The 27163-nt window shown below is 40.6% G+C and overlaps 1 protein-coding gene across 9 annotated transcripts in view; it reads left to right on the top strand.

Moving 5' to 3' along the window:
• The window catches only part of FGGY (FGGY carbohydrate kinase domain containing), a 409199-nt gene that overhangs the window by 199564 nt on the left and 182472 nt on the right, over positions 1–27163 (top strand). For all 9 annotated transcript variants that reach the window (XM_073234008.1, XM_073234011.1, XM_073234012.1 and 6 more), the window contains exon 7: positions 4993–5121. In XM_073234008.1, the coding sequence (XP_073090109.1) occupies positions 4993–5121 (129 nt within the window). The remainder of the gene's footprint in view (positions 1–4992; positions 5122–27163) is intronic.

Below are 27163 nucleotides of genomic sequence, written 5' to 3' on the forward strand. Positions count from 1 at the left end.
ACTTTGCTTTTCTTTTAACTAAAACCAGTTTATTTTGATTGCAAAAGAGAAAGTTATGATATGGAGGAAGCACAAATGGTACAGAGGAGTGCCCAATGTGGAATCCCAAATCCCTGCTGTAACAATATTCTGCATATTTTTTGAGGATTTTTCTGGAAGTATATGTGCTTACATTGTTATATCCTTTAAGAGCATTCACAAAGGGGATTATACTCTGAATACTATTCTGCATCTTTCAGTTTTTGCTTCATTTACCTTGGACTTCCTCCCAAATCCAGACCTTAATTCTTCCTCATTCATTTTAATAGCTATGTAGGATTCTGCTGAATACATGTCCCTTAATTTATTCACCCTGCCGAGATGTAAGGGGGAAAGCACCTTTAAAAAAAAATGACCCAAGAAACATCTTCCCGAAGTATTACAATTACAACATATCGGTTCACACAAAGTAAAAAAAAAAAAAATCACTCCTAATTCCTCTATCCAGAGCAATCCTATTCTATTATTTTTTCCCCTAGGAGTGTATTTTTACAAATTGTCCATCTATCTTCTTTGTTGTTCTGAAAGTGAAGTCATACTGTACATAATGTTTTGCAGGCTGCATTTTTCAGTTGGCTTGATTGTTTGAAAATAAAAGCAATTTCCCATTCTAGCCTTTCTCAATGCTGCAGGTTTATCTTCTTAAAGAACAAATACGTGTTCAAAGCTGTTGGCTGGCTGGGCCTCACTGTGTGGGTTGGAGCTCCTTGCCCTGCTGGAGGTCCCCGGCTGCCTCTCTTACCCAGTAGGCCACACTTCTCTGCTCTGTCCTGGTGCCCTTTTTGTCAATATACTGAATGTCTCAAACACTTTTTTGTTCTAATGGCATCCATTGCCCCTGAGCCTTCTAGCTCTGAAACCACAATCCACCTGTCTTTCCAGACTAGGCTCAAACGTCACCTTTGTCTTGATTTCCTGCACTCCCTGGGCCAAGCTAACTGTCACTCCTTGGTGCCCTGGAAACACCGTACATTCCACCATTGGAGCATTTTACGCAGGGTGCTGAGAGCCTCAGTTTGCCTTTGAGGTCAGAGCTGCCTCTTTCATTTATACTCCAACACCTAAATCTTTCCACAGGGTAGGCGAAAAATATATGGGGACCATCGTTATTACCATTGTTACTGCAATGTTTGTTGCAATGCGTGAATGAAGATGAGAGGAGGTTGTGGATGCTGAGCCTGCAAAGTCCTGATTAAATCTGGGGAAAATTGATGCTGTGATTAATTTTATGGTGGAAGAAAAGCTGAAAGGAGAAATTATTTCTGGAAAAGTTGTCAAGACACACTAAAGTTTGCTTCTGATAGCTCCTCTAGTCTCCTCAATGTGCCTCTGGCTGATAAACTCGATGTGTGATCTGAGGGGTAGTTTTTCAGAGATCACCACCTTTTTCTATCATGCTTTCTTATGCCAAACTGTTTCCTTTTGGTCTCCAAAGAAGCAAAGCTGCTTCCTGCAGCTTTAGGGTTCAGAGAAACTATCCTGAAGGCTGTGGTTTCAATTCAAAGGAGGATGTTAATCTTTGTGCGTATTTATTTTCATTCCTAAACCACTGGCCTGAGGAGAAGGCCTGGCTCACTGCCTCTGGTTGGGTTCTCTGGAGCAGCTGCCGAGACAGATTTGGGGGTGGAGATGTTTATTAGGGGTTGCCATCTGTGAAAGGGGGAGAGACTAAGATTGGGCTCAAAGAGAAGTCCAGCCCCAGGACACCCTGGCAGACCCAGCAGGGTGCACTAGAGTGAGTGGTACCCATCAGAGCCCCTTTGCCCCCACTTAAGTCCTCGGGTGCACTTCCCTGGGGAAGTCATCACTTCGCCCAGATGGCCTGAAGGAGCTGGTCGCTGGAGGCTGTCGTCTGACCTCACTCCCCTCACTGGGCAGCAAGTCCGTCCTTAATGGGAATCCGGGTGGTGATGTCTCCCTATCCACCATACTCTCTGTATCCAGGCAACTGCCAGGACCCTGTCATTTCTTGTTTGGCAAAATCTCTCATCTTCCTCTGTTTCTGGATCTCACTTGCCTATTCCTCAACAAAGGCCCTCATCTTTTCTCTTCAGTTCCTGAAATAGCTTCACAGTGGTTCTCCCTAACCCCAAGCTGTCTCTGCTACCATGCTGCCAGAGAGATCCCCCACTTTGCTAAGTGCCAGAGAGATCTGTAAAAATATCCAAATCCAGTCACCTCACTTGTTGGCTTAATGCTCCTTCAGAGCCTCACAGTGGTCTTGGTGAATAAATTCAAACTCCTTAGTCTGGAGGACAATACATACTCTATCCCCGCTTCCCTCTCCAAACTTATCTGTCCCCTCCATCCCCAGCCTACTCCAGGTCCTACCCCAACCTATATTCCAGTTTACTCAGCCCTTTTGGCAGTCTCCAGTATTTCTTGGCCTTTGTTCAAAATGCTACCTGTGGTCCTCCAGTGTATGACTTGAACCCAGATCTCCTGGTTGCAAGCCCAGGGTTTTAGGCACCACAGCAGCCAAGGCTTCTCTCTAAATTACTGTCCAGAAGACTTGGCAGAATACTCCACCCTGCTTATTCTCCTTCTGTCCGGACCCTATTTTTATGTAAATTATGTCCCTTATATTTGTGAGGATTGGGGATAAAGGTGGAACAGAGTTCTCATTCTGACCTTCCTGTGAAAATTAACTCTTTAAAAAGAAAATCTGAATGGAGTGAGCATAATTTACAAATGGTGCTACTTTTCAAACATGCATAATGGGTGGTCTCTAAAGACTCCTCTTGTTGACTTCATTCACTTAAAAAAAAACATAAAAAACCCTGCTGTACCAAAACAATATAATTTGTAAGAACACAGATTTGGTATCAGAGTGGAAGCCATGGCCTGAGCTCCTACACGTCTGCTGTGTAACTGGGGAATCTACTTTCCCCCTATAAACCTGACTTTCCCATCCATCTATGCAATGGGGACAGTAATAACCCTTTACATAAGGTTATTGTGACGATGAAGTGCGAAAATGCATATGTCCTTAGCAGAGTTTCTGGCACTGAAATAAGTGCTCAGTAAATGGGAATGTGGTTTATTCCATACTAGATATAATTCAGGTAGTGTCCAGAATAAAACTGCCCAGCTTGGGCTCTGCTGTCCTCCAGGTTGCTGCTGGCCTGGGCATTAAGGCAGACTAGGGGTTCTCCTTGCTCTTCACCCCAATATTTGAGCATCTTGACCTTATCCCATAGACCAGCACTGTCCAGTAAACATATAATTTGAGGCATATATATAATTTTAAAATTTCCAGTAACCACTTTAAAGTAAAAAGAACTAGGTAAAGTTAATTTTCATGTATCTCATTTAATGTAGCATATCCTAAATATCACTTTAACATATATTTGATGTAAAAAACTGTTAGAGGTATTTTACATTCATTTCTCCATTTGAAGTCTTTTGACATCCAGTGTGTATTTTCCTTTAGTACATCTCAATTCAACACTAAATTTTCATTGTAAATACTTGAGTTAGGTTTCTTAGATTAATGTTAAAAAAGTGGATTTTCACACCCAAGGTGTTCCAAACATATTTAAAAGTTTTTCAGTATTTGAATTGAGTATCAGTTTTTAAATTTAAATGAAATTAAGTAAAAAACTTTGCTCCTTAGTCACTCCAGTCACATTTCAAATGCCCAGGCCCCATGTGCCTAGTGGCTACCATGTTGGATAATGAAGCTCTAGAAGCCACTGCAGTGGTTTCAATCTTCTTCTGCTTCCTTTTCTTAGCTAATTTTTTTCAAATTCAATTATACAACGAAGCTCATTCCCTAAATTGGATAAAAATGGGATTGTGAATGTTCTTTGTTCTCATTTAGAGGAAGCTGGTGAGCCATTCACCCTCTGTCTCTCTCTAACACACCTCCTCACCTCCATCCCCGGAAGTCCTGAAATACCTCTGCCTATGTCTCAAGCTCTACAGAATAATTAACAAGTGGTAGGTATTTTAGCAACAAGCAAAGTGCTGACCACACATTCAGATTCTTAGAATCTTGGAACTCACAAGCATCTTGGCATATATATGCGTGCACCCCCAACCCCTCTTTGCAATACAGAAATATGCATTATAAATTCCTTGGTGCAGGGATAGGGGGTTAGGGGGAGCACTCGGCTCTGTTAAACACCTGGGAGCAGATGGATCACTTCATTCTGTTGTGACTTACATGGCTCTCTGTGTCCTGATCTCATCTCCCTAACTAGGTTGGGGGCAAGGACTGCCTTTTACAATGCCACAGCGCCCACACAAAGCAACACCATCAATAAATTCTTCACTGAAGGCCTGACCGACGGCAGGAATTCAAGGTCACTTGAAATATCAGGGTCAGTGCATTGCACAACTCCAAAGAACACCATTCAAATTGTATTCTGTGGTTGTGCAAGTAGCAGCCTTGTAAAGTTTGTAAGGTTTAGTCAGGGCTTTCTTTTCCAGCTGAAAGACTTGTGAGAAATTCTTTATTGGAACAAAGTAATTCTCCTCATCCTCTTATGGGAAGCAAATGTTCAAGTAAATTTTTTCAGCTTCCTTAGGGATGTATGTTAATCTGGGAGCATGTATGGATGTGAACTTTGTGTATGTGTGTAAAGTGTTCTAGTAGAGCTGCTGTGTTAAGAAGCCCATTTGGAACAGTTTAACCATTTTAAGCTAGTCTTCAAGAGGCCACTGTATTTATGTCTTTTGGAATTTCCCATGAATGGAATATTTCTCTGATTTGATATATGCTTTCAGGTTTTGGTTTGTAAAGCAACCCAGACCATGACCCATAGGAACCAAGGATATGTACCTAAGTCTCCAAACGAGCGAAGGGGCTCTTCATGGCTGCATGGTGTCTGTCTTCATGAAGTCGAGAGAATGCAGAGATGCAAAGGAGCAGAGAGGTTCTCTTAAGAAAACTGTGTTTGCTTTTGGGTTTTTCAAACTTACAGGTGTTTATTTTTCCCGTCTACCTAGGAAACCAAGTGCTGCCTCCTGGAGCTGCTCTTGGAAATGGGCTTACACCAGACGCGGCAAAGGACCTTGGCCTTCCGGCTGGGATTGCAGTGGCAGCCTCGCTTATTGATGCCCACGCGGGAGGACTAGGTAATCTCTTACTTCATGTTCACAGCCAACTCTGTTCAAATGGAATATTTCCCAGAAGCTTTGACCCTCCTTTCCTGTTTTTAAAGCAGAGATAGAAGGCTGATAATTCAAGATACAATAATGAAAAGCCTTTTACAGCTAGGCATTTGGATAGAATTGAAGAACCTTTTATCAAATGTGGAATTTATTTAGAATTTATTATTTTTTTAATATAGATAACAAAAAAATTGATCTGAATAAATATTTGGGTGGTTAAATATCTTAATCAAAGGAACTCTGAAGTATATGCTAGTCCATACTTCATATTACAGCCAAGAGTTATCCTCCAAATGCTTACATCAAGTTATGTTCCCAGAACTCTGTCCATGCATTTATACCTACATGTCTTTTCCCTGTATTTCCCTGTATTTATCTTCCACTCCTCCTGTTGGCCATGTCCTACTCTAACTTGAAGACTCATGTCAAAGCCTTCTTCTGCATAGCCTTCCATGGAACGCTCAGGTTTATTTAGAAGTTCCTTAAGTTGTACTTCTTCCAGCACTTTTACCTACCCTATTGAAGAAATGACCACACTGTGTTGTAACAACTGATTTATCTGCTTGTCTTTTCTATTAGACTATGAGCTCCTTGAGAGCACTATATTCTTCTTCTTGTGTCACCTGTGCTGAGCCTTGTGCCTCATTCCTATAGGTGCTTGATAAATTTATTAAGTGAATAAGTCACATTAAGGCAAGAATAGGGTAAAATTGCCTTAGCCCGTAGAGTGCAAATTCATGTTTCCTTATGTGACTGAATATTAAGCAGTGTCTAGTTCTACGTAGTCCATAGACTTTCAGAACAGGGTAGCACTCATTGATCTATGAATGTGTCTGCCTAGTTCATTTTTATGTGTTCAGGATCTAATACAGTGCCTGAAAAGTAGTAAACAACCAACAGTACATGTGCATTAATTAAATGGTAGAATTAGTGAGAATATGCAAGGATGTTGCTCTCCCTTTTCATTATGAGTAGGGTGTGTTTTTTATTGTAATGGCATGATTTTGGTTAAGAACAGGAGCAACTTGTGGTCTATGTAGACATGAAGTGTTCCTGTCCTCTTACAGTGCTGATATTCCATGTAATGTTGGAGGCCCGGGAAGCTTTCTCCTCCATGCTTCCTCAGTTATCCCTGGGACAACAGTCTCAGCCATGTACCCCACCCAGGTGACAGGCACTTGGCTTGGACCAGGGCATGCTGAAAGAAAGAGGGCTGTCCTTGGAGGAGCTCCAGGACTCTGGGTTCTTGTCACTTTTCCAGACCTCACTTCACTTTTTCCCATGCCTTTTCACTTCTGCCCAGGAATTGGTGTGCTCTCCAGTGGCGGGGGTGGGGTGGGGGAGGGCTCCCCGAGTGCACCTGGTACTTGTAGACACTCAGCGTGTAGGTTGAGCTGCACTGGGAGGAATTCAGACCATTATACCATTGACCCCTCTCTTTTCCTAAATCAGATGTGTTTCCTAAATCAGACAGAGATTTGACCCTTAAAAGTTTGGGCTGAGGCCTTTTGTTCCCTTTAAAATACAAATGCTCTTAAGCTAGTGAGTTTCACTTGTGTTTTCCAAAAGTAAATTCTCTATGTAGAAAGATAAAATAAGGCCCTTGTTTTCTTACTGGGTTGAGGGTAGGGGCCAGCACTGGCTTGGAGGGACACTCAGCAGCTGTGAGACAGTGAAGATCTTAACAATTTGGCCCTATTTTTATCCTTACACTTTTTTATACCTCCTCCTCTCCTCTTCACCTTACAGCCAAGATGACTGGGATGTCTGGGAAAGACAGGAGGCCTGGGGGCTAACGTTCTATCATTTCCCAGCCTGCCTATGCCCTATCAGGATGTGGAGGAGAATACAGGCCTAAAAGTCTTGAAAAGATCATTCACCTGTCCAACCATGTAGTGACCAAAGATATATACTGAGTGCTTGCAAATCTGGCAGGTCCTAGTCTCAGCACTTGGGATTAGAGCAGTGAACAAAACAGAGCCTCATTCCTCTGGAAATAAATTTCTGGTGGTTCTCTCATGGGCTACACTTTTGTAACTTAACAGTATTAGTTTGAGACAACTAACCCTTAAGACATATATGATGCTATAATAAGGGCTCTGAACATGGAGTCTAAAGCTCTGGATTTAATTCATTTTCTTCCTACTTGTGTACCTTGGGGCCAGATATCAGGTTTCTTCATGCTTTCGTTTCTTCCGCTATAGTAAGAGATCGCGGTGCTCTCTTCACAGCATAGTTATGAGAACTGATGATGTAAATAGAGATAAAGCAGGTGCAGACTGTTTGGCATGTAGTACTGCATCATAATGAGTCATCTCTCTTTGATTTTCTGACTCTGGAATCACAATGCCTGATACAAAGTGGGCTTTATAAAAATGGAAGTTCTCTGAGTTACTGTCCTGGTAAGAAATATCGCAGGAGAACTATCTTCCCTTTGGAAAAGAACCTCAGGTCTCTGGACTCCATCTGCCTTCCCTGAATCTGCCCTCATCCCACTTCCCTGGAGCTCTGTAACAACGCAGGACTCATTGCTTTAAGATTTTCTATGGGTTGAGGTCAGAAACAGCCTTAAGAAATGGTTAGATGAGCTCCATGCTGAGAGGTTGCTGAATGTCAGGCTAGGAACCCAGCTCTGAAGGCCGGAATTGGGTGCCGTTGAGATTGGGCACAAACAAGCCCTGACAGGTATGGCCCCTTTAGGTGCTGACCCAGCATGACCTGCCTTGGACCCCACATTCTGACTAGTAGGAGGGGGAGCACTTTGCTTGGAGGGATCCTCCTGGACTCATTCTCCAGGGGTGTCTGGGAAGAGAGGATAAAGATCAAAGAGGCAAGTAAAATTCAGGTCATGTTTTTTCCCGTTCTGGAAAAAGAGGAGGAAGGTTTTGTGGGAATAAAAATCAAAGATAAGAGCACATTTTGTTCTTAAGGTGCCGGTTACTAAGTTCTCCAGCAGACAGCCAGAAGATAGGAGTAGCTTTGTTTGCTCTTTGTGGGGGTGGTTCTGGCCAGGGCTCCTGCTGCTGATATTTTTCTAGCTTACAGAAATAGTATTAACTTTGTTCCAGCATCCCAGCTGCCCGAAAGGCAATGACAACCTGACTTTCGCCTCAGCCCCCGTTCCTCTTAGTTCTTCCTGTCCCTCAGATTCCTGGTTCTCCAGCACATCTTGAATCCAGAGCCGTCTCCTCTGTGAGTCTTCCCTGACTCCCCCAAGCTGACCTAAGTACTGCTTCCTCTTGCATCCCACCTGTCTTGGACTTGCCTCCGTCACTGTTCACATCACCCAGTTTTGTGTCTAGAACTTTGTCTCATTTACTAATTTGTAAACTCTCAAAAGAAAGCACCATGTCATTTCATCCTTATATGCCAGCAACAAGCACAGTGCTTTGCTGCATAAGGCATGCATGTTTCATAAATGAGTGAATGAATGGCCTTCTCTCCACAAGGGATGGATATTAATAGTTGTGGGATACGTAACGTCCATTGCAGAGGTAGCTGGCTCCGCACAGTAGGTATACCTGGCTCAACTCTCCGTGAGACAAAGGGGTTTGGTTTGAGCACTTCCTGATCCCCTTGTAGTTGCCTGGAAATTGGTGTCCTTTGTGCTCCCACCATGTGCTCCCACCATGTTAGCAGGTGTTGGGCAAGAGGGGCAAATAAAATTCTTGTGTGCCTAGGTTTAGCATCACTCTTTGATTCCAGACTTGGATTCTTTGCCAGATGTTAAATTGGGTTAAATTGTTCATCTGAGTTGCAGAGTCAAACCAAAATGAGGATTTTGAATTTTTCTTTCTTGTTCTTCTACCCTCCTCCCTCCCTCCATTCCCTCTCACTTCCTCTCTCTCCTTTCTTCTTTCTTTTCTTTCTTTTACTAGCAGAATAATTAGTTTAGCCAGTCTTAGCAAAAGAGCTTCTGGTCCATGCCATGCCCGTCAAGAGCAAAACATAGTTTATTCCAGTGAACAATAAAACTCGTCAACTTCTTACCTCACTACTATCAGTAGTTTAGAAGCAACACTGATTCCCAAAGCAACTTTATTCATGTTATTATTTTGTTCCATTTATCAAATGGAACAGTGAGGCTTACAAAGGCTACATAATCTGACCAAGTCACACAGTTAGTAAGTGGGAAATGCATGATTTAAACCCATGCCATCTGATAACAGAGCTCTCACTTCTAATCACTATGCTGTATGAAGTGACATAGCTACTCAAATGTGATCCAGTCTACTCTTGAGTTTGACCCCTACAATATCATTTGAGCAAGTACAAAATGTTAAAAATAAATGGTCTTTCCATAAATATTGATGACTCACTTTAATAGTTGATGGGATTATAAGGTGAATATGAGAGAAACTGGACTTCTGGGAATTTGTAATCTAGTAGAGAAAATAAACATTAACTAAACAAATACAATTGTAAGTGTGGAGAGCTTCATAAAAACCCAGAATATGCCCAAAATTGAGACTTGAATAATTACAAAAAGATTCCTAGAGGAAGTAATATCTAGTAATACAGTTGCAACATTTCTTGCTTTATTATTGCTTCTTGGTAAGGTGGGATTTACTTACTCATTGTAACTTTAAACTTCAATTAGGCTTTATCCCTAATAATAATGATAACAACACCAACATCATTGATAAAAACAGGTATTAGAACCACTTCTCTTAAGGGTACTACTACTATTTTGATCATTCTTGCTTGCCTGCCATGTGCCAAGTACTCTGACACTTTACATACTTTGCCTCTTGCTTCTTCTAGGTAGAAGTTATTTCCCAAGGCAGAAAGTGTACCATTTCATAATCACATAACTAGTGTCATGGTAAGATCTGAACTTGAGTTTGACTCCAGGTCATGTTCTTTCTCTTATTATATATGTGGTTCTCAACCAGGGGCGATCTTTAACCCTACCCCCAGCCCAGGGGACATTTGGCCTTGTCTGGAGAAAAATTTTGATTGGCTGGGGAAGGAGTACAGCACTGGCAAGTGGTGGGGAGAGGCCAGGAATGTTGCTGAACATCTTATAATGCTCAGAACAGCCCCCACAACAAAGAATTATCTAGCCTCTAATGTCAGTACTGCTGAGGATAAGAAACCCTACTTGATACCAGAACACCTCCAGTGATATTATTTCCCTTCACCAATTCAGTTTATATCTGTGGAAGCCAAAATGCAGCCCAAAGTAAGGGTTTTGGTAATATATTTGTATTTTATCAACACATATTTTGTGAGATTAACTGTTAAGTGAAAATAGAGAAAATGGAAGTGAATGCTGAGGAGTAGGGAAAACAAGCTGATTGCTACCCCATATACATTACTGAGACTCCAACCACACTAGACCACTTGTGCTCTCAACAAACCATGCACATGCTGCCTGCCTGCCTGTGTTCATACTCTCTACTCTGTTTGAGTGGCCCGCTCCCCACCTAGACAGTCCTGCTCATGTATCAGGACTCAGTCTAAATGTTCCTTCCACTGTGGAGACTTTCCCAAATTAACCCCACTCATAGAAAAAAATGAGTCACTCCTGACTCTGTGTTTCTTCAACACTTTGCATCTATTTCATTTTTCCCACCAAATCATGTTTACCCTTGTATGCCTGTCATCCAGCATAGAGTCCACAGAGTGAATCATTAGTAAATCAGTGAATGCACTAAGGTAATAAATGTGAAAGATTTTTGAAAGATCAAAAACAAAGACTATTAAATCTGGGTTGGAGAGCCGTTAGAAAATAATAGATTCCTAGGCCCTAACTTGCCAAAGGTTCTGAGTCTGAATATCAAGATGGGCCCAGAAGCTGATTATGAGGTGGAAGGTGGAAGCTGGTACCCAGAGGGACAGCCTGAGGGACAAGTTGGTACTGGGGACAGAGGGTTCAGAGGTGGTAGTGATGTGTAGCTGCCACACAAATGAGATCAAACCGGAGCTGCTGAGGAGCCAGGCCCAGGTTCAGAAAGAGCTGGGGACAGGAGAGGGCCTACCTAACAAGGAAGGGAAGGTGGACCCAAGAAGGCAGACAGTCTGTAAGGAATGGGGGGGATTAGAAGAGCAGATAAATTCATGCTGGGGAATCTGGAAGGAGAAAAGGCGATGTCAGTGTTCAAGCAGATAGAGCAAGGATAGCTCTGGGAGTTCCCGGATGCAGATCAGAAGTGGGGAGGAGGAATTTGTTAAGATTTCAAGTTTATTGTTTTAAGTTGAGATTTGTATTAATGAGAACCATTGCTCCCTGAGCAGTGGTGAGGGGCAGAGAGGGTCTGAAGAGGGAGAATATCTTTGGGTTTCCTGTTCCCAGGCCCCGAGGCTTTGAGTGTTGTGCTTTTCTGGACTGTGAAGCACTGGCCTTGGCCGGGAGACAGTCTGTTACCCTGTGGTCAGAAAGCCAGGAGGACTGTGTGACCTTGTGAGTGCTGCCACCTCCTCTATCCTTCCCATCTGAATATTTGCAGGATATACAGCTGTGAACATGCCCTGAAATGGCAACATCTTTAGTTTGATGCATGCCCTCCTGTGAATAGTGAGTGATCATAGGCTTTGAACTAAAAGGTTGCTCCAAAATTTCTGCACCAAATTCTTCAATTTCCAGATGAGAAAACTGAGGCCTGGAAAACAGTGAGTCATCCAAGTCTGCCCTGGCACATTACCATCAGAAAGGAATTGGGCCTCCCAATTCATCTGCCACGGCCCCTGCCCCCATTCTACTACACCATCTCCAAATTAGGAAAAGTAACTGATTCCCAGGTGTCTGGAGCTCTATCAGTTTTGGGGAATAAGACCAACTTATTAGACCAGGAAAGGGTGGGTGTGTGCCCACATGTTAGTGTGTGTATATGTATGTAACTCGGCATATGTGTGTATGTGTGTGTATGTGGTAGTGCATGTATAAAAATGTTTTTCTATTGTACACATTATATCCCATGTAATGGCTAGATCAATATTATGGTGGCTGTTAAACAGGTAAACTAGTTGTTCTAAGCCACATTTGAATAAGTTTCTTTGTATTGCTGTCCCAGTCTGTACTAAGTTCCCTTAAACCTGGTAATACTAAAAACATCTGGTATTCAAGTTCCTTCTGAAGAGCTCCAAGTAGTTATTTTTGTTTCACTTACCATTTGTCAAATCCCTACACTGTGCCAAGAATTGTGCTAAGCACTTTAATAGTATCATCAGCTCACAAGCACACTGTGAGCTATCATTGTTTCAATAAAGTTAGGTTCTAGGTCCTTTCTGACTTTTTGACTGGCTTTCTGACTCCAGGGCCTAAGAGCTTTCTCCTTTGTGCCCCAGGTAGTATTATTTATATATGTCTTGATATGTCTATGCTTTTACTGAAGTTAGCCTATACTTACAGAAAAATATATCAATAACAGAAGCTAGAACTTTTATTTAGCATTCTCTCAAGTAGCTATGTTTCTAGATTCATTTTATGGGTGAGAAATATGAGGCCCAGAGTGGAGAAATGACTTAATAAAAAAATACTTAAAACTGCACAGGTTTCTGGGGCTCTATCAGTCATGGGAAATAAAACCAGGCTGGCTATTTTTTTAATGTGCCATAGAAAGATCAGTAATATTAAAGTTGATACTAATTTCATTAATTTTGTGGCTATTGTGAAAACTTATGTTGGTATTAATCTCATTTGTGTGGCGACTTGCCATTTTCAGATCCCCACTGTGGTGTTTTTAGCTCTTTAAATGATTGAGCAAACAGTCACCTTGGGAGATGAAAGGGTTTGCCTAAGGTTACAGTATGAGGGGGAGTTGGAGCTAAGACTCAAACCCTGATGGTGAATCTCTCCCTGTGACTTCATATTTGCTTCGGTGTGGCCCTTGCATTAACACTGGAATAAGTGCTACCTAGTAAATGGAGCAGAATGTCTTGACCCAACGTGAGTTCCCTGTGCCCAGAGACCCCAATTTCAAGCACACCTCTGACCAACTCATCAGCTCCAGGATCCTATCTGGTATTCAGAGGGAATTTTTAGTCAGAAGGTTCCACTTGTTTTACTATGTATTAATACATGACTGTTAAGCCACTGCTTTTCTTTGTTGAACCTGGGAACAAAAACAAAAAACCCAAGAATAACCCAGCCCCAGATTCTGATACTGCCAACCACCTGTTAGAAAGACTTCCCACTCCAGATTCACAAGATACAGAAGTGCTGGAAAATTGTGTGTTTGGGGTCTTAAAGTCCAATTTTGCACTTGCGTCATTGACCACATGAGTAGGCTTACCCCAAAGGTCCAATGTTTTTCACGGCACAGAAACCCAGCACATGGTGCTTCACGTGCATATAATATCCCTGAATACTATTGTTTACTTTGGGGCTTGTGCATCAGCAGCTGTTGGTGGGAAAATGCACATCTCTGTTTATCACCCACTGGCTGCAACCTCACATCCAAACTGCTGGCTGCTTCCTTATCATCTCTCCATAGACCTGGTTAATTTCCTTGTTTTCACTTTTAACTATGCATTTATATAAGTCGTTTTAAAGAGGAAAGCAAAATATTTGTTTGATTTCTTGGTTTTTTAATTTCCCCCCACTGGGTATCTTGAGGATTGCCTCATGGCACCCTGCAGCCAGGGTAGATGTCTGGGGAAATTAAGAGCATTTCTGGGAATATAGACAAATCACACTAGTTTTTCATCATTATTCAGCAGCATCACCCCAAGCCCAGCTCCCCATAACTCTAATCCTTATCATGCTCTGTGCTAGAACTTGGATGTAAGAATTTGGCTTCTGAAGACAGTGAAAATGAAAAGTATTGAGGAAACAGAATAGTAATTAAGAATACATAACTAATTCAAATCCCAGTTCCACTTGCTATCTGTGTAATTTTGGGAAGTCAACACTCTGGGCCTCAGTTTCCCCAGGTGTGAACAGGGAATAATAATAGTATCTACTTCATAGAGTTGTTTGAAGAATAAATGAGCTAAAATCTATAAAACACTTAGAACAATGGCTGGCAGTGCTCTATATATTCAGCCATGATTAATGTGATCTCAACAGGTTTACCTGGTGGATGATAGCAGACTTCTGTCTGTTCCCATTTTAGTTAGAAATGACTGTTTCCTGCATCAGAGAATAAAAAACCTTTAGAGGAGCAACATAAGAAAATAGGTTATTTAGATTATTTCTGATCATTCATAGTAAATTAAATTCACACTAATGTATGCTTAGAATGACATACAGGTGTTCTTAAAACCTCTGATTTCTACCCTTATTTACTTACTGTAGTGGTTGTCAAGCTTGAGTTCACAGAATTACCTAAGGGATCAGTTAAGAGGCTTCACAACCACTACCACAGATTCTGAGTAGTAGGTCTGGGATACTGAATCCTCTCGTGAGCCTGGTGGACTTTCCCACTGGAATCAAAAGATAGTGGGAGGGGCAGTCTAACTCAAGCTGGTTACAGTCAGACTTTGTATATAACCCAGAAAGAGTCAAATTGAATTCAGGCTAATGAAAAGAGTACATTAAAAAATTTTTGTTTTTAAAGCAGAGAAATGAAGAGCTCTTCCAGCATGGTACGTGTACCCATGAGCTAGGCACGACCAAAGTGTTTACCTAGACAGTACTTAATATGGACAGGGAGCGTGTGTCTGTGAGCATTCTGGTCACTCCCCTGTAAAAGGAAGGGTGAGACCTACTCAGGCAGCTTGGTTTGTTTGACTCCAGGTCTGCCCCTATTACTATTATATAGCTTTACTCAAGCCCATGCTAACTGAGTTAGCCATAGATTATTTGATTTTTTTCCTCCCAAGAAACAGAAAACATGGAGAACCTTTGAATCAAATACTCAGGTCTGGGGAAAGCTAAGGCTCCTACATTTTGTTCTGTGAATGTGTTAGTGCATTGATCTGTATTTTTACGGATTCCTGGCCTAAATTTAGCATAGAGACTTAAAAGTGTACCAGTCTTGTGACTCACCATTGAGAAGCCCTGAGGCTTCTCCCACCAGTATCAGTATTATGAGTGAAAAATTTACACACCTTCTATATCCAGGCCTCTCACAGCTAAAAGTTGTAAAGAAAAGCCCACACCATTCAATTCTGTGAAATATATTAAATACACCCAAATAATGTGGCTCTTGCTCAGACATTATTTGCTTTACTGTGGTATAACAGTATTGCCCAGCCTAATGCATGTGGCCTAATAATTCTTCCCCTTGTGCATATCTCTATCATTAAATGTAACACATAGGCAATCTTGAAACACTCGAATAGATGATTACATTACTGCATTCCCCACTTAGACTGTGAGCTTGTTGTGTGTGATATGGTCTGGTCACATTCATCTGTGTAACTTCAGACCTTCGCACAAAACTCAGTCAATGAATGAGCATATGCATTAGTCATTGGGTTTGTTTATAAACAACATACTAAGCACTGTGGCGAAGACTGATGTAAAGAGATAATGTGGACTAACTTCTATAGGAATTTGAAAACAGAGAAGACTCAATAAGGCAAGAGAAGGACAAAGATACTAATATTTATTGAATGGCCTCAGTATGACAGAAATGTGCTGGCATAGTCTACCTGTGTAATCACATCAATTCCAGCAGCTTGCTGAAGGCCACATCACTAGTAATGATAACTTCCTGAATGACTACCATGGTCCTTCAGGGAAGTGGGAAGGCATAGCTTGAACTTAACCTAGGATAATAGATATTTTTCTCCATCAGAAGCAATGGGATATTTTCTGGATGGAGAGAATAAAACAAGTGAAGACATTGAAATGGAAAATGATAAGTGTTTCATTTTGACTGAAACCTGTTATATCTATAAGGGAGTCCTGGAAGATATGGATATAAAAGTGAAATTGCTGGGGACAGGTGGGCAGCCCCTGAGTAACATGCTGTAAAGCTTGTGCTTCTCCCTCTTTGTCCCAGGCCTTGGCAAGGCATTGGAGGTTTTAAGCAAGAGACTTATTCCAAGCAGGGCTTTACATAATTCTATACACAACAGTTTGGGGAAAGGAGAGAGCAAAGAAGGGGTAGCCTGGAATAGGACTATGGCTGTAAGCCTTCTTGAAGCCAGGGGATTTGGAAAGAAGATAGGGCATTTGACATTTTTGTTCCTAAATCCATCGATTAGGCAAGAGTTACCTAAAATTTTGGGTCTTCTTTGTATGTCTCCTAGCTATTACTAAGTTGAATGTTTGAAAAGTGTCTTTTAAAATTTGAAATGATTTTCTCTTTTATTTGGCAGATTAAAAAAAGCTCTTAATTTCAAGACAATAATTCCTCCAGTTTCTAAGCTGGGCATTGATTAAAATCTATTATCTTTAGTGGAGAGATCCAGTGAATTCATCCTTTGAAGCAGAGCATGAAGCCTGAAGTTAAATAAGCAAAACCAAAGACCTCCAAAAGCTGAGAAAACACAAGTCAAAGAGTGCACACACTATAGGGAAGTCCAGGCACTATTCTCAGGCTGACACCCAGCACTATTGACTTAGAATCATAGTTAAATATGGCAGATGTTTACAGTAGGAAATAATAGCTGATTATGTAAAAAAACTCTTTTCTCTTACCTTCCTTCAACCAACAGGTAACATATCTTCACTCAAAGCCAGGCACTGTGCTTGTAACTAGAGATACAAATATCAACAAATCAAAATTCCTGCCCTCAAGAAGCTCCCGATTTAATTGTAGAAACAAACAAGTAAACTGTCATGATATGGTATAGGAAGTGTCTGATTGAAGCATGTATGGGATATTACAGGAGTCTAAACTCTTTTTTCCCTGTGTGGATCAGGAAGATTTCTTCCTCACTAAAAGTGGTGTTGCTTTGACATGTAAAAGATGAATAGGATAAGAGAGAAAGGAATTTATCAGATGGAGAAGGTGAGTATTGACAAGCAGAGAGGAATGTGAGAAGGAGAGAGAGAGAGACAGAGACAGCATGTGCTGAAACCCAGAAGTGGGAGGTACCCATTTTCGCTGCACATCACTGGGTATTTCAGTATAACCATTGTATATTTTATGCTTGTTGAAATAGAAGTGTAGGAGATATATGTGGGAACCAAGTTATTATGGGCCTTGAAAGTCATTTTAAAGAGTTTGGATCTTTACCCTTATGGTAATAGCTTCTAAGTAGAGAGTTTGAGGACCGTAAGGTTAATGACTCAGGATAAGACAGCACTGGGGTCAGAGATGTTGAAGCCTGGAACAAAGGCAGTGCAGTGGGAGTGGAAAAGGAGGGAAGGGTTTAAAAAATTAAACAAAAAGAGACTGATAAACATTTAATACAAGGGCAGGGAGTATGCTTCCACTCTCACCACTTCTATTCCACATTTTATTGTAGGTCCTAGCCAGTGCACTGAGCCAAGAAAGATGAACTAAAATACAAAGATTAGAAGGAAAGTTGACATCATTGATGGCACAAATATACACATGTAGAATATCAGAGAATCTATAGATGAAATATCAAAATTAGTATTTTGTCAGGGTTGCTATTGTAATGAGTCAATAGAAGAAAGTTTTTTCTGTAAACCAGAAATAAACATTTAGAAAATAATTTTTTAAGTAGCAAGATTTACAACAGTATCAAAATCAAATACCAGGAATAAATTTAAAGATGTGAAAAGACATCTATGCAGAAAGCTGTAAAACTTTATTGAGAAAAAAAAAGACAGAATCATTTTAAAGAGTTTGAATTTTTACCTTTACCGTAATAGCTTATGAATATATGATGTTTATTCATTGGAAGACTCAATTTATAAATGTGACAATTCTTCCCATGGTCTGTGGATTCACTGCAGTCCGATTCAAAATATTAGATAATGTGTTAAATGACATATCTGACAAGGGGTTAACATCCAAAATATATAAAGAAATCACATGCCTCAACACCCAAAAAGCAAATAACCCTATTAAAAAATGGGCAGAGGATATGAACAGACAATTCTCCAAAGAAGAAATTCAGATGGCCAACAAGCACATGAAAAGATGCTCCACATCACTAATTATCAGAGGAATGCAAATTAAAACCACAATGAGAAATCACCTCACACCAGTTAGGATGGCCAACATAGAAAAGACTAGGAACAACAAATGCTGGTGAGGATGCAGAGAAAGAGGAACCCTCCTACACTGCTGGTGGGAATGTAAACTAGTTCAACCATTGTGGAAAGCAGTATGGAGGTTCCTCAAAAAACTAAAAATAGAAATACCATTTGACCCAGGAATTCCACTTCTAGGAATTTACCCTAAGAATGCAGGATCCCAGTTTTAAAAAGACATATACACCCCTATGTTTATTGCAGCACTATTTACAATAGCCAAGAAATGGAAGCAACCTAAGTGTCCATCAGTAGATGAATGGATAAAGAGGATGTGGTTCATATACACAATGGAATATTATTCAGCCTTAAGAAGAAAACAAATCCTACCATTTGCAATAACATGGATGGACCTGGAGGATTTTATGCTCAGTGAAATAAGCCAGGTGGAGAAAGAGAAGTGCCAAATAATTTCACTCATCTGTGGAGCATAAAAACAAAGCAAAAACTGAAGGAATAAAACATCAGCAGACTCACAGAACCCAAGAATGGACTAACGTTACCAAAGGGAAAGGAACTGGGGAGGGTGGGTGGCTAGGGAGGGAGAAGGGGAATAAGGGGCATTACGATTAGCACACATAACATAGGGGGGGTGCACAGGGAAGGCAGTATAGCACAGAGAAGACAAGTAGTGATTCTATAGAATCTTACTATGCTAATGGACAGTGACTGTAATGGGGTATGTGGTGGAGACTTGATAATGGGGGGAATCTAGTAACCACAACGTTGCCCATGTGATTTTATATTAATGATACAAAAATTTTTTAAAAAGTAAAAAAAAAATACTAGTGTATTTGTGTGTGAGTGGGTGAAAATTGACAATCATATTCTGAAGCCTATGTGTAAAAGGCCAATAAGAATCAAGACAACCTTGAAGAACAAAATTGGGAAGACTTAATGCTACCAGATGTCAAAACTTGCTATAAAGTAATTAAAACTGGTATTAGGGCAAGGATAGACAAATAAACCAGAGGAAAACAGATCAAGAAGTGCAGAAAAAAACTCACACAGTTAATTTATGTTTTCAGTTAATTTATGACAAAAGAAGTGCTGCAGAGTTGTGAGAAAAGGATGCTTTTTTCAATGAAATAGTGCTATTAGTGCTATGAAATAGTGCTATCAATATGCAAAAAAAAAAAAAAAGAATTTTGGCCCTTTATACTATACATGAAAATAAATTCCAAATGGATTATAAGCCTACTGTGAAATGTAAAAAGTAATATTTCCAAAAGTCAATTAAGAGAAGATCATGACTGTGGGATAGGCAGATATTTCTTTAATGGAACATCAGTATAAGTACAACTATGAAGGAAAAGGTTGATAAATTGGACTACATTAAAATTAGGAAATTCTTTTTATCAAAAGGTGACATTTGAAGAGTGAACATGCAAGCTACAGAGTGGAAGAAGAATATATTATATATATTGGAATATATATATATGATAAAGGACTTGTATCCAGAGTATGTAAAGAATTTCTACAAATCAGAAAAACATGGCCATGCTGACAGGAAAATGGTAGAAATTACTTGGATAGCCTTTCAGAAAAGAGGATATCCATATAAACAATAAAATATGAAAAGTTTCTTAACCTCATTAGTTATTAGGAAATCCAAATCAAAACCATAATATATTACCCCACTACACACCTACCACAGTGGCTAAAATTAAAAGATTGAAAATACCAAGTGTTGGTGGGGATATGGAACAAATGTGATGCATAAACACTGCTCTGGAATATGAATTGGAACAACACTTTGGAAAATAATTTTGCGGTATCTCCATACTCTGTGATTTAGCAGTCCTACTCTTAGGGACCTATCCAGCAGAAATGTGTACTGAAAAATAAAAAATGGATTGTTTGTGTTCCCAAAATTTAATATGTTGAAATCCTAACCTCCAGTGTAATGGTATTAAGAGGTAGGACTTTTGGGGGGTAATTAAGTCACAAGGATAGAGCCCTCATGAATGGGATTAGTGCCTTTATAAGAAAACACATCAGAGCTTATTCCTTCTCTCTTTGTTGTGAGGACACAGCAAGAAGATAGTCTCTGTAAACAGAAAAGAGTGGCCTTCACCAGCACCTGAACTTCCAGCCTCCAGAACTGTGAGAAATAAATGTCTATTGTTTAAGCCACTTGGTCTGTGGTATTCTGTTACAGTAGCCTGAACTGATGAGGACTAGCCACACAGCTCCATAGGAAAAGGACAGCATGAAGAAGGAGAAAGGAGCACCTGCAAGCCAGTTGGAATTTAGGCTACCTGGTGACCGACATATGTTGGGATGTGGGGAGGACATGGATCATGAGAAGGGCTGGATGTCTTTGGGGGACAGTGGCCCATTGGCAGCTATTCTGGGCCATTGCAGAGTTGGAAGGGCTGTTTCATCATGTCACTGCCTCTGGCCTGTGCTGAGAAGGCCTGGGGAGTCAGTGCTCCAAGGAGTTCACAAGGAAACAATACTGACTTGGACACATTCTGGGATTGCCTATGGGGTGCTTTGAGATGGTGGGCTGAGGTTATTTTTTAAATCATTTAAAAATTCCCTTTGACTACATACTATACTACAAAGCTCCAGTAGTAAAAAGAGCATGGTACTGGCACAAGAACAGACCAATAGATCAGTGAAACAGAAGTGACAGCCCAGATGTAAACCCACACATATATGGTCAATAAATATATGATAAAGGAGCATGAATATACAATGGGAAAAAGACAGTCTCTTCAATACTGGTGTTGGGAAAACTAGACAGCTATATGCAAGAAAATGAAACTGGATTACTGCTTGACTCCATACAAAAAAGTAAACTCAAAACAGATTGTAGACCTAAACATAAGGTATGAAACCATAAAACTCTTTGAAGAAAACATAAGCACGGATCTCTTGAACATAAGCATGAGCGATTTTTTTTCCTGGACACATCTCCTTGGGTAAGGGAAACAAAAGCAAAAATGAACAAACGGAATTATATCAAACTCAAAAACTTCTATACAGCAAAGGACGCCATCAGCAAAACAAAAAAGCAACCTTCAGTTGTGGAGAATATATTCCTAAACAGTTTATCCAATAAGGGGTTAACATCCAAAATATATAAAGAACTCATATGCTTCAACACCAAAAAAAAAAACCAAAAACCCAATTTTAAAAAATAGGCAGAGGGCCTGAACAGACATTTTTCCAAAGAAGAAATACAGATGACTGACAGGCACATGAAAAGATGTTCCACATTGCTAATTATCAGAGAAATGCAAATCAAAACCACAATAAGGTACCACCTCACACCAGTTAGAATAGTGATTATCCAAAAGACAAGAAATAACGAGTGTTGTCAAGGAGTTTGAGAAAAGGGAACTCTCCTACACTACTGATGGGAATGTAAATTAGTGGAGACACTGTGGAAACGGAGGTTCCTCAAAACACTAAAAATGGAAATACCATACAACCCAGCAATTCCACTTTTGGAAATTCACCTGAAGAAAACAAAATCCATGACTCAAAAAGATATATACACACTTATGTTTATTGCTGCATTATTTACAGTAGCTGAGATATGGAAGCAGCGAAAGTGTCCATCTGTAGATGAATGGATAAAGAAGGGGTGGTACATGTGCACAATGGAATATTATTCAGCTATAAAAAAGAAAGAAATTCTGCCATTTGTAACAACATAGATGGACCTAGAGGGTATTATGCTAAGTGAAGTAAGCCAGGTGGAGAAAGACAAATACCATATGGTTTCACTTATTTATGTAATCTAAAAACAAAACAAAATGAACAAAATAGCAGTAGACTCATAGACACTAAAAAGTGATGGGGTGGTTACCATGTGAGAAGGTTTGGAGTGGGTAGGTTGGTGGGGAGGGTGAAGGGGATCTAGGGGCACAAAAATTCTCAACCATAATCTAAGTCAGTCACAGGGATGGTAGTGCAGCATGGAAAATACAGTCAGTGATTCTATAATATCCTCCTATGTTGATAGTAATTACCCAAGTTGGGGTGAGGATTTAATAATACAGGTAACTATTGAACAACTATGTTGTATACTTGAAACCAATATAAGATTGTATATCAACTATGCTTCAATAAAAAAGAAAATAAAATTTCTTACCTTTGAAATGCAGAATTTAGAAAGAGCAGAGGAACTGTGAAAAACAGTGTGGACTTACAGCATATATTGGATAGAAATATAACTAAACACATATACAAGAATAGACATAACACCATTCCAATAGCCTAGTGGTTGGAATAAAGCATGTTCCCTGGAGCCAGACTTCCTGAGTTCATATTTCACGCCATCACCTGCTACTCTCTGTGCGAATCATGAGTCAATTACCTAACCTGCAGGGTCTCAGGTTTTCATCTCCAAGATGGCACCATAACTTTAGTTATGAGGATTAAATAATTTATGTAAAGCACTTAGAAGAGTGCCTGGCATGGGTAGATACTACACAAACATGAGCAGTTATGATGATGTGATGTAAAGAGTTGAGGGTTTTTGAGGTGGAATGAGGCAGGACCAGGAGTGGGTGTCTGCAGCCCTGTGGGGGGACAGCTGTAATTATCAGGTCAAAGGAGGGCCTCGGTGAATTAGCCTGCCTGCATCTATATGAGGAATTTGTTCCTCCTGCTGGGGGCTTGTCTGTCCTTCTGCTGCAGCCATTGTCAGTCTGTTGTGTACCAGTGGTCTTGGCTCCCAGCAGATTATAAACTCTTAGAGGTCAGTGATTATGTTTTCTCAAGTATTATTTCCCTTACAGTGTCTGATGTAGACTTGTGCTCAGTAAATGTTTCTTGAACTGAATCCTCTGAACAGAGGAGGGAGAGAATAGCTTTCAGAGCCTAACATGTGCCAGCACTATTCTTCAAGACAAGATAGAATTTTTACACTTGTGCTTTGAATTCATCACTTCCCTTTTACAGATGAGGTATCAGAGGCTCGAGAAATCTAGCCCATTTGCCTTAGGTGCAGTGAGTTGGTGGTGGTGCCTGGAAGTGTCTCCCTGAAGTCAGAGCCCTTCCTAGGTATTACCCGTTACCCCATAGAGCCTGGGATGGGTATGAGGAAGGAGAGCAAAGCCTGGTGAGGGCTGCTGTCCCAAGAAGGTGGGCTTTGAGCAGGTGCACAAGTGGGCAGAGAGGCAGAGTCGTGATCTCTGCTAAAGCAGAGATGTCATTTCAACTGCAGTTTTTGAAAACTGCCAGTATATTCCTTGTGGGGTTTTTCTGTAATTCGTTTTTGCTCTCATCTTCCACCCTATTTATTTACCTAAGCCTTTGTTCTCTTTGAAACTGTTTCAGCCACATGTCATTCATTGTGTTAAAACCCTGGGCCCTTATCCTTCTCAAATTTGGTTTTGTTTTGTTTTCTCTCTCTCTCCAGCTGTTCTGCATATCACTTAATTCCCTGACTCTCTGGCCTGACTCTTATCCAGTGGTGGGGGATCGCCTTACATTACCACCCCCCACTCTCCCAGGAATGCAGGGGTGGGGATTGGAGGGGTGCATAGAATCAGGATCCAGCTGCAGGATCTATTTTTCTTTTTTGTCTCCTTGTCTAAGGCTTGAGGCAAGGTTAGATGAATCAGTCTAGGTGAGGTGGGTCCAGTGACCTTTCCTCGGGGAAATCCTAACCCCATAGAAACTTGGCTGGTTTTGGCTCTCAGAGTAAATTCCAGGCTTTGAAGAATCTGTCAATGTTCAACTAACCCCACAAAACCTCTGGAAGTTTTTGATGGAACTGAAACTCATACCATGGGAGGAGGTACTGAGTTTGGCACCGGAGACTGGGGAGAGCTAGCCCGCCAACTAAGATATTTGACTCTGAAATGTTATGCCTCCTGCTATAGCTCAAGTACCCTATATTCTGTCTGAGCAAATCCTGTCTCCTGGCATTTTCCTCAGCAGCTCACAGGTCTGCTCCTGTGTCTTTGAGGGGATTGTCAGGGCTGCTGGTTCCTTTTCCACCTTCAAAGAGCCTTTACATAATTTTATAAATGAGACCATTTGGGGACAAGAAAAGGTTGAAGAAAACCTAGTCCGGCTTTCTCATGGGAGAAATTGGACACTAAAATATACTTTTGCAGTTCCTGTATCACAGGCGTAGGGCTACTTGGCTTACATGGGAAATAACCAGCCAGTTTGCTCAGGACTGGTGGTAGTGGTGTTGGGACTGGATATACAGTGCTAAAACCGGGAATAATGACCCTATAAAGGAGACGCCATTATTCCCACCTTCGAGCTAAGAAAACTGAGGCTTGAAAAGGTGCATTTAGCTTATCAAAAATTGCTCAGCGTACTTGGGTGGAGTGGAGACTCAAAGGCAGATCATTCTGACTCAGACTCCTGGATGTTTGCACCAAGTTCTTCAGAATACAAGATTCTATCTTCTAGACTCCGTGGCATAGCAACTTTGTGTCATCTGACTGTCTCTGTTTCATCTTTGTTTTTGTCTCAACGTCTACCTGATATGCCTTTACCTCCCCACCCCCTCTGCCTGCTGACTGATAAAACTGCCTCTCCTCCTTCAGGAGGTCTTCCCTGACCATCCAAGCTAGATCAGGGGCCAGGGCTGCCCACTTCCATTAGACTAATCCACATCTGAGTCATTGGTTGCTCCATACTACCTTAAAAATGTCTGCCGATATATCTTTCCACTCCAGCTACACTGGGATCATATAGAATAAAAGGGAACAACTTCCATTTTTTGATGTCTAGCACCTAACACAGTGCCTGGCTTATCACTGGGGATCAATACATAGCTGCTGAATTAATTTATAAAGTATCAGAAGGCAGCTGTATGATTTAGAGCCATAGTTTTAGATCTGTTTAAGCATTCCATAAGATTCATTTGTTGTACTTGGGTCATTTCTCTTAATTTTAGTTTCTTTATTTAGAAAGCCAGTCATTTTTGTGAGTTAACTAGGCCATTTGGATAGGATTTCAACCTGACCCTTTTGCCATGTCTAATGCCTTTAAGTGAAAAATTGTCTTTTATGAGGTCATAGATGAGAATGTCCAAAAAATCTGGAGACTGTGTTGATGTTAGGAAGAAAGGAATTTCTGAAATCAAGTTTTTGCTTTACTGTAAATTTTGCTAGTGTTCTCTAAGGCTCAGATTTCTGAGTTATTACATGTTAGTCTGCCTTTGAGATTTGATCTTTCTGGGTAGAAGAGAGGAACAGAGGAGTGAGACCCAGTTATCTAAAAGTCTGTTCTTTGTTCTCTGGCCCTCTATTGGCTTCGGATTGGTGCAAGTCATAGAAGAGGATAGTATTTAGACAGAAATGATACATGCCATTGCCAAGATGAACTGCAGTACAAATGATGCTACATGTTACTGTGGCTTTTAGAGATAGAAACAGCTTTTGGGTTATTCTCAGCAATGTTTAAAATGTCAGCCTGGATTATTACTACTATCTGGTACCTCATCTTCCTTATCCCCTTGGGCCCCCGATTGCTCTGTCACCAGCTATGTACAGAAAACAAGTGTTCCACTCAATCTAAGTAAATCCAAATAACTCTGGCAAAGCGTGCACCATGCTGAAATAAAGTGCCCAGGCTTTCATGCCTGCCTTGCTGTCAACAACAGAAACTGAGGGTTGTCCTTAGAAACAATGGCAAAAATATACCAAATAAACTATGTTCCAGTCACTCTTGTGCTCACTTAATCTTTACAGTAGCCCTGTGAGCTATACACTGTTATCATTCCAATGTTGTGGGTGAGAGAACAGAGGCCCAGCAAAGTTACATGATTAGAGCACATTGCCAGACTTTACATCTGGCTGTCCAATACGAGATCCCACATTCTTAATTATTATACCCTAACTAGTTCAAGTAGAAGTCTGTCCACCTCTCATTTAGACAAGGACCTTCCTTATTATCTTTCTGGCTTTGCAGAGGGTGGAATGTGGAGGAGAGGGTGGTAGCCTGTCAAGGTTTGTAACATTTCTTTGTAGACATATCACATATGAGTTTTTTTTAAGATAAACTACTTCAGCATTTAGAATGGGTGAATTATAAACCACATTTCTTTCAAAGCCAAGGTGACACTTCATCAGACACTAGGATCACAGAAATCTCTTCAGCTGTTTCATGCCCCTTCGCTGAGATGCATACTTTGGGCTAGCTTTAGTGGCTGTAACAATAAATCCTGGAAGTGCTCTGACTTCAGCTGCATCCCTGAATACTTAGAATTCTTACAGCAGTTGAAAGGAAAGGAACTAGTTTCTGCAGCTTCCTGGGGTGTAGAGGTGGGTAAAAGCACACTTAAATACCTCTGCCCTCACTCTCTCTGCAGAATCTTGGACAAGTTACTTAAAAACCTTTGGTCTCATTTTCCCTATTAGTAAAACAGTCTGTTAATAACTATCTTTCAGGATCATCAAAGAATTCAATACAGGGATATTTGCAAAGTGTCAGGGACAAAGCAGTCTTTCAATAATCATAAAGATCTTAAGACCTTTACTCATTAACAACCATTTTGAGGATTCTAAACAAGGTGTGTTGTGATGCTCTAGTAGTAATTTTACTACCTTTTTACTATTTTACTAGTAATAATTTTACTATTACCCATGTGTTATTATTCAAAACTCTTCAGTACCTTCTACCATTAGTCATATTTAAGACACAGAGCATTTGTCTATGATTAAATCTGCAGCCTTTATCTAGAAAATATATTGTGCTCTATTGTACATGTGTTGTACCCCATCCATTTATTTATTTATTAAACAACAACATCAGTGAAAATGAGTGAGCCCAGTGGTGTTAGGACCAGTCCCAGTCTCTCATAGTCTAGTAGAAGGAGCTAAACTATGCAAACAAATAAATGATAGATACAGTGATAGAATCTGTACAGTGTCCAGGCTTGGGGTACAGGGAAAGGGGCTTGGCTGGTTCTCCCTGGCTGGGATACCTGGGAAATGGGGAAGACATAGTTAGAAA

This window comes from Manis javanica, chromosome 4 (assembly GCF_040802235.1).
Source record: "Manis javanica isolate MJ-LG chromosome 4, MJ_LKY, whole genome shotgun sequence".
Classification (NCBI taxonomy): domain Eukaryota; kingdom Metazoa; phylum Chordata; class Mammalia; order Pholidota; family Manidae; genus Manis; species Manis javanica.